Source organism: Colobus angolensis, unplaced genomic scaffold (genome assembly GCF_000951035.1).
Source record: "Colobus angolensis palliatus isolate OR3802 unplaced genomic scaffold, Cang.pa_1.0 Scaffold81, whole genome shotgun sequence".
Classification (NCBI taxonomy): Eukaryota; Metazoa; Chordata; class Mammalia; order Primates; family Cercopithecidae; genus Colobus; species Colobus angolensis.
In genome coordinates this window covers 11,101,510-11,114,137 of record NW_012121932.1, presented here as the reverse complement: position 1 = coordinate 11,114,137, position 12,628 = coordinate 11,101,510, and the positions used below count along the sequence as shown (strand labels likewise).

At 48.1% G+C, this 12,628-nt stretch overlaps 1 protein-coding gene across 1 annotated transcript in view; it reads left to right on the top strand.

Moving 5' to 3' along the window:
• The window catches only part of CAPN8 (calpain 8), a 78,418-nt gene that overhangs the window by 38,995 nt on the left and 26,795 nt on the right, over positions 1–12,628 (top strand). Inside the window, exons 3-9 of the mRNA XM_011929493.1 lie at positions 646–764; positions 1,282–1,415; positions 2,268–2,436; positions 3,543–3,626; positions 6,160–6,245; positions 8,820–8,894; positions 9,633–9,793. Of these exons, the coding sequence (XP_011784883.1) occupies positions 646–764; positions 1,282–1,415; positions 2,268–2,436; positions 3,543–3,626; positions 6,160–6,245; positions 8,820–8,894; positions 9,633–9,793 (828 nt within the window). The remainder of the gene's footprint in view (positions 1–645; positions 765–1,281; positions 1,416–2,267; positions 2,437–3,542; positions 3,627–6,159; positions 6,246–8,819; positions 8,895–9,632; positions 9,794–12,628) is intronic.

Here is a 12,628-nt window from a genome sequence, read left to right as displayed (position 1 = left end):
TAATGCTAAGCAATATCTCAAGGGAGTTTTAAGCAATGAGGCATCAAGGCTCTCCTGGTGAACTCTGAAACAAGAAAGGGCAATACTGTAAACAGCTCTCCATTATCCAAGGTCAGGAGGGGCAAGGAACACACATACACACACACACACACACACACACACACTCTTACATGTACACATCGCAGATTGGATTAACAGCTTCAATATTTCCCTCAACCAACTTAATCAGAGCTGCTAATAAGGGGCCAAACGGACTTCTCTTCTCCTCTTTTCTCTTCTCTTCTCTTCTCTTCTCTTCTCTTCTCTTCTCTTCTCTCCTCTCCTCTCCTCTCCTCTCCTCTCCTCTTTTCTTTTCTTTTCTTTTTTCTTTGTTTTCTTTTCTTTTCCACTCCACTGGCTGAGTGTGTAGGAGCGGGGAAATGATCAGCATGTGGGGGAGGGGCAGCCACAGGGAGGAGCAGAGGATGGACTCCCAAGTAAACAAATCCCAGGGAGGCAGGGGAAGCTGATGGCTGCAGGTCACTCTACCTGACTTAGAAGGAAATGGGGCAACGTGGACTCTGGGTTAAATGGGACAGGGTCAGAGAATGCAGGGCCCCTGCAGGCTGGGCCTGACCAATCTGTGTCCCTCGTGACACTGTGCAGGTGACTGCTGGCTTCTGGCTGCCATTGCCTCCCTGACCCTGAATGAAGAGCTGCTTTACCGGGTGGTCCCCAGGGACCAGAACTTCCAGGAAAACTATGCAGGAATCTTTCACTTTCAGGTACTGTGCTCTGCTCAGGCCCTTTGTCGCTGCTTTCCGTACCCTTAGGTCCCACCGCAGATCCACTGCATCAGAAATTCTGGGTTTGGGGCACAGTGACCTATGTCTTAACAATACCTCTAGGTGACTCTAATGCACATTTCAGTCTAAGTACCTGCTTCAATGCATCCATCCAGATATCCACACATCCACCCCCTTCCCCGCTCCCCCAGGCCACGTGGCCTTGAGGAAAGCACTGTAGACTGAGGGTCAGGAGGTGTGGGTCTGAATCACTTCCTGCTGCCACTGGGTGGCGCTGGGCAAGTTCTCTGATGCACAAACACAGACCCTGGACTAGATGTTCCTGGGTTCATCTGGCATCTCCTATGTGCACAGATAAGGCAGACACAGGTCCTGCTCCTACGGAGCCAAGACTTGAACACTGATGGCACAGAGTCCCCACATGAGGTCCCCTGGAGGAACTCCCTTTACACATCTGCTTATTCATGTGAGCTGCCACTGTGTCCCCTCTCCCCAGTTCTGGCAGTACGGAGAGTGGGTGGAAGTGGTCATTGACGACAGGCTGCCCACCAAGAATGGACAGCTGCTCTTCCTACACTCGGAGCAAGGCAATGAATTCTGGAGTGCCCTGCTGGAGAAAGCCTATGCCAAGTAAGTGGGGCCAGGAGCTGGGAGACACCAGAGCCTCCCTGAAAGCTCTCACCTGTCCCTCCCACGTCTGCCTCCCCACCCCAAACTCAGGGCATCATGGCCACGTCTTTCCCAGCATCCAGACCCCCATGAGCTGGAGAGAGAGCACTTTTCAGTAACTAAGAGAAACAGAAATCTGGGCGGGGAGTTTAGCATCTCAGCTCTGCCTCGAGTGAATGTGTATGTGGTGGGGCGAGCCTCTCTGCCCCTCTGGGCCTGAGCTTTTCCTCTTTCAAATCCCAAGGTGGGTTCCTGGGGCAATGTAAATGTTTGAAAGAATGATGAAGAATAATAAAACAAATGTACTAGATAGCAAACTCAACAAAGTGTCTGCTCTTTCCTCAGGAGTTCTTCTTCTCACCGGCGTTTGATGTTCAAAACCTTCTTTGGGGTTCTTTTAATTACATTTGTTTACTGACACCCTTTTCTGCAACCCCAGTTCCTTTCTAGTCCTATTTCCCAGTAAGCCTCAGCAGATGCCTCTCAGCCTTGAGGGAAAGTTCTCCTTCTCCCCATCTGTGGCCCCAGCCCCAGAAACCCAAGCAGTTGGGGCCAGCTCTGGATGGATTGCCCTTGGCTTTGTAAAGGAGAGGGTGGCTGGAGAGAGGTTGGCTGAGGTCAGCTCCTAGTGAAGTGCTGAGCTGGGCGCACGAAACAGTGGCCTAAGCACCTTCCTGGCCTGTAGGCAAAATTGGCAAAGAGCCCTCCTTTATCTTCCAGGCCACAGTACGTCCTAGCACTGTCCCAGTCCCCAATCCCTGGGTCTCCTTGCTGGGGGTGCTAATGGGGCATGTGTTCTTTCTTTTCCAATAGGCTCAATGGTTGTTATGAGGCTCTCGCTGGAGGTTCCACAGTGGAGGGGTTTGAGGATTTCACAGGTGGCATCTCTGAGTTTTATGACCTGAAGAAACCACCAGCCAATCTATATCAGATAATCAGGAAGGCCCTCCGTGCGGGGTCTCTGCTGGGCTGCTCCATTGATGTGAGGCATATGGCTTCTGTACTGCCCCATCTCCCCACCACCGCCACCCCTTGTGTGGTAGGGAAGGGACAAGACAGCGGGAAAGAGACATAGGAAGGCTTTGGGTCAGAGCAGAGTCTGGGGCTTAGTGGGCAAGTCTGGTGACACATAGGCCTGCACATGTGGGGCTGGTGAAGACCTAATTAGTAGGTAGGAACTGGGGTTAGTTGCATTGCAGGAGTCCCAATTTCCCTCTCGCTGTTAGAGCCCCTTCAGTACTGCTGGAATGGCCCTAAGAACATAGTTTAGGATCCCTGGATCCTTGGCCACCCGTTTGCTACGTCCTTTTTGCTAAATAATCTTGAGGTTTTGGAAAACAAATGTGATGCTTGATGATACCTGATGGATCTTGAGATCCCTGAAGAAAAGAGAAGTTCTGAAACCAGAGGCTGTGGCCGGACACCAGGCTGAGCTGTGTGGATTTCCAAGGTGGCTGTGGAAACCAGAGGCTGGAGACCCCCAGCCCTGAGGTCCTGTTACCACCTCAGGCTCCTGTGACCAGCTGCCTTCTGGCTGCTCTGTTTTCCTCTCTTGTCCTTACCTGGTGATTTTAGAAACGTGAAAGACAAAGTGAGAAGATCCTCCTTCTTTCCTCTCTCTGCAAACCCCAGCAGGAGACGTGTGTTTTTGGTGGAGGGGTGGCACGGGGCATGGGAGAGAGCGTGCTGAGGAAATGGGAAGGATAATGAGGAGTCCGCTCAGGGAGAACCTTGGAGGACTGGGACCTGTCCAGGGCCATCAGCATGGAGAATTAGCCTTCTTCAGGCAGCTGGGGGTCACTCTCAGAGAATAAATGACTTCCCAGTTTCTTGGTGGCATTTTGAAGGCTGGTGACTTGTCTTCCAGGCTTGGCAGGCACCTGCACTGGTCCGGAACTGCAGGCCTAATTAAAGAGGGAGTCTGGTTGGAGATGACTCTATTTACCTGAGGTTCATTGCCACTCCTGCACCCCTAGTCCCACACTGAAGCCCCCAGTGGCTGTGTAGTGTGTCCTTGGAAAGCATTCTATGGCCAGCCACTGTGAGGTAAGGGTCAGCCACTCTGAATGAACTTTCTCCTCTACCCAGGTCTCCAGTGCAGCTGAAGCAGAAGCCATCACCAGCCAGAAGCTGGTTAAGAGTCACGCATACTCTGTCACTGGAGTTGAAGAGGTAAAATTGTGTGTGTATGAGGAAGGTAACATGTGATAATATTTCCATGAATCCAAGCCATCCAGGCAGGAAGAAAGAGGTGATTACTACTAGAAGGTTCAGAATTGGCTTTTGAGCTTCACTGTCATGTTGGAGTGCACTCCGCCTGTGCAGAACCCCGATACCACAGATGTGCATTAGCTCTTGCTCATTAGAACAGCTCTTCTGGCCAGGTGTGGTGGCTCATACCTGTAATCCCAGCACTTTGGGAGTCTGAAGTGGGAAGATTACTTGAGATCAGGAGTTCAAGGCCATTCCTGGGCGACATAGTAAGACCTCATCGCTACAAAAAAGTAATTTTTTTTCCTAAAACATAAAAAATAAATAAAGGCTCTTCTGACTTTTACTCACTTGAGGATGGACAACGTAACCTCTTTGAGCTTTTGCTCAACAGGTTTTAACTAAATGCAAGCCCTCTCCTTAGATGAGGCCAGAAAAACTGTAGAGATTTTCAGTTAGATTCTACAGACATTCGAAAAAATATGTTTGTGTGGACAAAACAGTGGGAACTCACAGAATTCCTAAATGGGAAAAGGGGCAGTAGTCCCAGCTTTTAGGGTGGAGTAGAGTCGTGGAAAGGCAAGCAAGAATTCCTTACTCTCCAACCCAAGGAAAAAACGTGGGCTATACTATTCATTATTTTTATTTTCTACATTGTGTCTTCTTTCAAAAAAGATTTAAGGTGGCTTACAATTATTTTATTTATTTATTTATTTATTTATGTATTTATTTAGAGATAGGGTCTTGCTACTTTGCCCGGGTTGAACTGCAGTTGCATGATCTTGGCTCAGCCTCGACCTCCTGGGCTCAAGTGACCCTCCTGCTTCAGTCCCCCAAGTAGCTGGGACTACAGGCAAGTGCTATCACGCCTGGCTAATTATCAATTTTTTAAAATTTTCATAGAGGCACCATCTCTTTATGTTGCCCAGGCTGGTCTTGAACTCCTGGGTTCAAGCAATCCTCCTGCCTTGGCCTCCTGAAGTGCTGAAATTACAGGTGTGAGCCACCATGCCCAGCTGATGGTTTACCATTAAAAGAATAGACACAATAAAACCATACAGGTACAGTAAAATACATCAATCCAGGCTGAAGGCAGTGCTATAATTGAGAAATTAATTTTGCTCTGGGCTTCCCAATGGCCAAGGCAGAAAGGGAAATGCAGTGAATGTCCCACTTCTTGTTATTTATTTAAGTGAAATAGGCCAGGCATGGTAGGGCGTGCCTGTAGTTCCAACTACTCAGGAGGTTGAGGTGAGAGGATCGCTTGAGCCCGGGTGGTTGAGCCTGCAGTGATCGCACCACTTCACTCCTGCCTAGGTGGCAGAGAGAGGCCTTGTCTCAAAAATAAATAAATAAATAGTGTTAAATGAAATATATGTTCTTTACATGTGTTTGTGTTTCATAAATACGCATTTTTTTTTTTTTTTTAGATGGAGTCTTGCTCTGTCGCCAGGCTGGAGTGCAGTGGCACAATCTTGGCTCACTGCAACCTCCGACTCCCTGGTTCAAGTGATTCTCCTGCCTCAGCCTCCTGAGTAGCTGGGATTACAGGCACGCACCACCACACCCAGCTAATTTATTTTTGTATTTTTAGTAGCAACGGGGTTTCACCATGTTGGCTAGAATGATCTCGGTCTCCTGACCTCGTAATATGCTGCCTCATCCTCCCAAAGTGCTGGGATAACAGGCGTGAGCCACTGCGCCTGACCCAAATACACTCTTTAATGAAGTTAATCTCATAAACGGGAATTGAACATATACATGTAAACATTGGGCTAGGTGAGTTGGGGGATACACAGGAAATGAAGACAATGAGGACCTTACAGCTTATGCAGTTGGTGTGTGCACATGGGAATGCAGGTGTGTGTGCAGGGCGCAAGGGGCTTATGCTTGAGTGTTCAACAAATAGGCGAAAGCAGTATATGTGGATTTAGGAGTGTGGGCTTTGGAGACAGACTGCCTGGGTTCCCAGCCTGCGCTCACCACTTACTAACTAGATGATCTTGGATAACATAACTTCTTTAAGTCTCAGATTTTTGAGCTATGAAATGAAGATAATTCTTTATCTTCTCAGGATTGTCGTGAGTGTTAAATGAGGCAATAACGCATCTTAAATGCTTAGCACAACACCTCATCTATAGTACCTGCTCAATAAATGTTAACTGCCATGCTTTGGTGTTTGTTGGGAGGGCGTTTGTTATCATTAGGCCTCATGTATTAAGAGCTCAGTCAATCTTAGTCAACTATAAAATCTAAATCTGAGTTAAAGCAGACATAAGCTTGTTTTTGGGTTAGACTCACTCTTCATTTATTCAAACAAATTATGAAAAATAGAGTACTTGGCTCAAGCCTGAAAAGATGCGTTAAGGGAAAATAAAAGTGTGGTCCTTTAGGAACATTTGAACAATTTAATGCAGATCCTCTCAGGTGCAGACATGCCTGCAAGGCAACAGGAACATAGTAATTCAGCTGCTTTTCTGTGTGGAATTTGCAGGTGGATTTCCAGGGCCATCCAGAGAGGCTGATCAGACTCAGGAATCCATGGGGTGAAGTGGAGTGGTCGGGAGCCTGGAGCGATGAGTAGGTTTTTCCCCTGCTTCTGCAATCCTCTCTCCCTCTGCGGAAGGGTGTCGTGTAAAACACACAATTATGAGATCGATGTCACAGTGAGTTCATCAGCACGTCCTGTCTGCAGATCACACAGTGTGTTCAGCAAAGAGTATTAAATGGATCCAGGCTGAGGAAAGCAAAATAAAAACCACTGGGCTGTAGTCTTCGATTCTGGCTTTCTGCTTTGGCATTTGAAAGTTTGGCGGCTCTGTGGAATTTTGCTTCGTGCTGAAAGGTTTTTGTGTTTTTTTACCTGACACACCGTGCTGGTCCAAAGGTCAAATCGATCACTCACAGTCTGTTTCTTTCCACTCCACAAACACTGGACACTCTGACAAAGGCCAAACCCCTCAGCACCAAGAAGAAACAAGGATGTTGAGAAAATGAAATTTGACCCTAGGAGCCCTGGGCCCTGGCAGCAGTGATGAATGAGGCAGCGGCACTTGCTCCTGCCCTGTGCAGGTTTCATCACTGACTGGAGAGACTCCTCTTGGGCAGGCCTCTTTGCTGAGTTGGTCAGAGGTGGTGATGTCCCAGGACAGCTGTGCCCTGGAATCTATGCCCCCATGATGCAGGAGGATGGAAAGCATAGGATGGTTTCTGTCCAGTAAGCACAGCTGGCCTGGGGGAGGCAGGTTAGTGTGGAGAAGGAATTAGAATTAGCCAGTCTCGGCCAGGTACAGTGGCTCACGCCTGTAATCCTAACACTTTGGGAGGCCTAGGCAGGTGGATCACTTGAGCTCAGGAGTTCGAGACCAGCCTGACCAACATGGTGAAACCCTGTCTCTACTAAAAGTACAAAAATTAGCTGGAAGTCACTTGAACCAAGGAGGTGGAGGTTGCAGTGAGCTGAGATTGTGCCACTGCACTCCAGCCTGGGCAACAGAGTGCGACTCCGTTTAAATAATGATAATAATAATAATAATAATAATAATAATTAGCCAGTCTCATGGACAAAGAACCACCAGAAATGAAATTGGTCACAATAATGTCCCCTTCTAATATATCCTTAATCCTCAAGTGCTGTTGGTACTCTGTGATGCCACCAGGGCTCTCGAAGGGCATCTCCACATTTAACCACAGCATCATGACTGGTCATGACTGCACAGAGGGGTAGTAACTCCCTTCAGGGTTGTGTCATGAAGAAACATGTGTCTCTAGGGCCACACATGAGCCTCCTGTAGGAAGGATTTTTCATTCCACTGCCTAAGTTTGAGCAAAACCCAAAACCTCCATTCTGCCAGCTTCCCTAAAAGGATGACAGGGCTATGTGAAATTGAAACCCTGAATTTGGGTCATTCTTACCAAAAGTCACTTACTGAGCTGTCCAAAGGGCTTGTTTGACTTTCTCTCCTTTCCCTGAGCACCCGCTGCCTGGCAGGTGGGAGGTGGTGACTGTCAAGGCCTGGAGGCCCCACCAGCTGGAGATGCAACCTGGGATAGTTACATATATCAGCTGTTGGAGAAGGAGGGCGCTGAATCTCTAAGGCGACATCCCTAAGCTCAGCCCAGGGATTAGTGAGATTTTACTTTAAAAAAAAAAAGTTAAAAAAAAAAAAACAAAAACCAATTGGAGCAGTAGGTCAGATCTAGAATTTTCCAACTCCTGCCCTAATCTTTGTTTATAACAAGCACATTCTGAGATTTGATTTTAATCAAATTAATGTTTCAATGAATTGAAGAGGCCCTGGGAACTGTCCTGCTGACCCCCAGGGCCTTAAAGCCTAGCTTGGAGGGAGAGGCTGGGCTGGAGTGTGCCACAGCTTTATGCTGGGGAGAGAAGGTGCTTAGGTTTTGCTGAAGGTATTCAAGCAGGGATTTTTTTTATTTTTATTTTTATTTTTTAAGATGGATCTTGCTGCTGCTCTGTTACTTAGATGTCACATACCTATTTCAGGAAAACCTAACTTTGTAAAGGTCAGGAAGCTGGAGATGGCGTTCGAACAAAGTGCATGGATATTTCCCTTGAAAGGCCACCAGCAGGAGGTCTCACGGGTTGACATTACTTCTGGGAAATTGCCGTAAAACTGGGCTGGATGATCATTCTTGCAGGTGGAAGGAAGTGAACCAAGTCCATGTCCCCAGAGCCGGTTAGACTCTGTCAGCATATTCACCCCAGACTGCTGGATAAGCCAGAGTGACAAGTGACTAATGGGTACTGGAATGCCTGCCTTTCTAGTGACAAGACCTCATCCATGTCCTCTCCTGTGCCTCCCCATTCCTGAGAACAGGGGCCTGGGAGTCTTAATTAGAAATGTCAAATGTGCCTGGAGAGTAAAAATTAGAGAATAATGTTTGAGCCCTAATGTTCCTGTTGCATGTCCAAGGCCACCCTGCTAGTGCCCATGGAGTCCATGTCCTGGGTCTGTGTCCCTTCCCTAGACAGTGAGCTCACCCCACACTGTCCATCCTGCCTTTCTGTCTGCATGTGGTGCTTTTGGTATTTTGTTTCTGGCTCTTAGGGGGAAGTTTGGGTGCAGTAAACAGCTTGCCCTGTGTGTAGAACCCCTCAGAAGCGACCACCTCTGCTTGTTTTCCCCTCAGTGCACCAGAGTGGAACCACATAGACCCCCGGCGGAAGGAAGAACTGGACAAGAAAGTTGAGGATGGAGAATTCTGGTGAGTTTTCTGCTGAAGCGCTGTCCCATTGGTGATGGGTCCATTTTCCGTTCTGATGTGGGTGCAGCCAGTCTCTAGGTCTTCCAGGAAGGCAACATGGTTCCTGACCATGATGAATTCATTCTTCTCCTCCTTTTGTCCTGGTAAAATTCCACTTCTATACCAGCACATCTAAAGCTCTGAAACCATGATACCTGGGCCCTCAGCCTGGCTTAACTATCAGCCTGTCTTTCTCAGTTCTACTATCTTTCTAATGAACTGAGAGCACTGCTTCTATCTGTTTAAGCTAAGATTTACCTACCATCAATATGGGATAACTTCCTTTGCTAGTGAACTAAGGAAGATAATAAGGATACTCCTTGAATATGGTACAGCTTAACTATACATCACTCTGAATTAAACAAAAATAAACCTCTTGTGAGCTTAGACTTAACCTAATCTAGAGGCAGAGGCTTTGTCGAGATGACCTCCTGGGGTCTTTTGCAGTTTACAGTTCAGATCCTTTGCTTGGCTTTTAAGATACGTGAGGGGGGCTCCCTATAAGAGCCAAGAAGCTAGCGCTAGTGAAGAATGTGGATTGTCGTCTCTGCGTGTTTGTATCAGTGTGCTGCAGGAAAGATCAAGCTAGCCCACGGCCTCTAGGGCCTGTGCCATGGCTCCTTCCCGTGCCCGGTATGCGTGCCTTTAATCACAACCCAGTCCTCTTCACTGAGAGCCCTCTGGTGCCTCTGCCCCCAGGATGTCATTTTCAGATTTTGTGAGGCAATTCTCTCGGTTGGAGATCTGCAACCTGTCCCCGGACTCTCTGAGTAGTGAGGAGGTGCACAAATGGAACCTGGTCCTGTTCAATGGCCGCTGGATCCGGGGCTCCACAGCTGGGGGCTGCCAGAACTACCCAGGTAAGGTGAAGGGCTACCTCGGCCCAACCTCCTCCAGCTTATCCTCCTTGAGCTGGGTCACTTTATATAATTTTTTGTTGGTATTTTGTGTGTTTTTTTGAGACAGGGCCTTGCTCTGTTGCCTGGGTTGGAGTGTAGTAGTGCGATCTCTGCTCATCACAACCTCTGCCTCCCAGGCTCAAGTGATCCTCTCAACTCAGTCTCCTCAGTAGCTGGGACCACAGGCACACACCACCAGGCCTGTCTAATTTTTAAAAATTTTTTTGTAGAGACAGGGTCTCACCATGTTGCCCAGGCTGGTCTCGAACTCCTAGGCTCAAGTGATCCACCAACTTTGGCCTCCCAAAGTTCTGGGATTACAGTTGTGAGCCACCGTGCACAGCCCCATATGTTAATCTTTGGATAAGGCCTTTGGAGTTTGTTCTTTAACTTCTGGGCACCCTCTGGAGGTCCTGCTTCTCCCTAGGGCTTGGGGGCCAGGGTTGTGAGGGTGGGCAGTGGCTCTGCAGCTGCTCAGCTGCAGCCTGAACTGTGTGTTCAAACCATCCCTGCTTCGTCCACCCTCCCCTCCCCCAAAGGGCATGCTTTCCACACTAACCCTGCTCTTGGCACCTTATGCTAAGGCCTCCTGTTCTTCCTTTGGGTTTTTGCCCCTTCCTCCCCACTCCCCCAACCCAGCTGGCTAACAGTCATCCCGCTGAGCTCTGGGACGGAGTGGCTGATGGTGTGCTAGGGGAACACGGGTACAACATCTGCTGTTTCAATAGACTGCATCCATTAGAGCTGCTGTTTCATTGTGTGTTTGTGCCTGAGTTGGAGGTGGAGGGCAAAGACAGTGTGGTCCGTGGTGGCCACACACAGGGCATGCATGTCATGGGGACTCAGTCCCTGGTGGAGATAGCATGGTGATAGTATAGGCAGGTTGCATGGCCTCCGCACTAACCCTGGGTCCTCACCTGATGAAAGGTGGGAAGCTTTCCTGGCTCACAGAAGATCGCTAATGTGTCCCCTGTGTAGGCTCCTCCTAGGTTGAATCAGCTGAGGCAGCACCTGATGAAGAAACTCGGGAAAACAACCCCACATCTCTAAGAAGAAATGAAGAAAAGCAAATCCTGCTCTCTCTACTTTTCACCTCCTGCTCCCCATGCTCCCTGCCTGGTTTGCTGTTGATGTGTTTATTGACTTAGACTGTAAGCACATGAGGCAGGGCCAGTCACTTTTTTTCTCTTGAACAGAGCTCACTGCAGGGCCGTGCTCATTGCTAGTGAAGCACCATTAGAATAAAACCCCACCTGGGTGCAACGCTGGGTCTTGACAAGTTCTCTCTTCTTTCATCACCCTTCCAACCCAAAGCTCCCAGTTCAGGCAGCTGTGACCAGAGTGCTGAACAGAGAGGAAGGAAAGGGGTCCACGTCCTGCCCTTGTTGTTTGATTTAGACCCTGGGAAGGGCATTTCCCTCTTCTGAGCTTCAGTTTCCTAATCCTCCAGATGGAGTTCGACCTTTGAACCTTACTGGGTCACTGTGAGCCTTGGAACACAGTGTGTAGGAAAGCACTTTGTAAACTGTGTAGCATTATATAAACGGGACGCATTGTTTTACGGCCCATTCTCTTCCTCCAGTACTGTTAAGGAGTAAACAAAAAGTGTATGGATTGCAGTAATGTTGCATTTGGGAGAAATTAAAATCTGCTCACTATTAGCAAGCTCTTAGAAAACGTGTAGGAGATTTGCATGGATCATTTTCGGAGCTCAGAACCATAGGGGGTGCCCTAGGTATCTGCAAACACCAAATCACAATCCCATCCTTGCCGTCAACTAGCTGTCAGGAAGACATGGATAGTGCCTGCCCTTTGGTAGTGATGGAAGTATAGGCGATTACGGAATTTTTTCTGTCTCCTCTGGAATCCACAGATATCTGACTTTAAAATCCATACACTTGAGCCCTAAAATCAATCAATCAATCAAACAAACAAACAAACCTGGAAGTGGGAATTCTGGGAAGGTGGAATTGAATAAGAAATCTTACTGTAAAGAAAAGTGATAATCAATGGCTCTTGGTCACCTGTGAATGCCTTGTTATTTTTCAAGTTAGACTCTTCTTTAAAGGATGTAAGGAAAAATCCCATGCCCTTCCACTTCTTTTTTCCTCCATGGCACATGGTTATTGAAATTGTTGAGGCCCTAGAGTGGAGACACCTGTCAGGCATATCTTCTGCAATTATGCTCTGTCACCGGACTCTGTCATAGACTTGCTGCATGTCCTTGGATGATCCTTTTAACCTCTCTGTGACTTGGCTTGCGTACTTACTATTCTGAGAGATTTTTAAAAAGCCATCTTTGAAATGAGGGAGTCTTTTTCAATATCCATAGATAGTGTGGCAGGACTGCTTCTTAACTGCCAATTGTGATTCCTCATGCATTATTAAATGACTTTCTCTTGAAGAAAGTGTGTCTCGTCAGTAGGCTGCGACACTGAAGCCATCCTGTAAGGCCCCTGGGGTGATGGACAGCAGAGTAGTTCTCAGGGATGCTGCTGGCTGTGCTCTGCAGCTGGGGCCCTCTCAGAGGGAGAATAGGTGTCAATCAGATGGCAAGAGCAGTTGTCTTTATAGTGTCAGGCAGAGACCTCTTTCGTAGCTAGTCTTTTCTGGGACTTTCTCCTCTTCTGTCCTGGGGACATGGTTTTTACCCAGAGATCTCCCTTCCTCCAGAAGGTGGGTTTGCCTTCACAGGTCAAGTGCTGAGATCAAGGTGATGTTAAGTCTTTCCCCAGGAAGACTTGGAGGCAGTGCTGCCCAGTGTGGCCCTCGGATCACGGGATCCTGAATATTCCC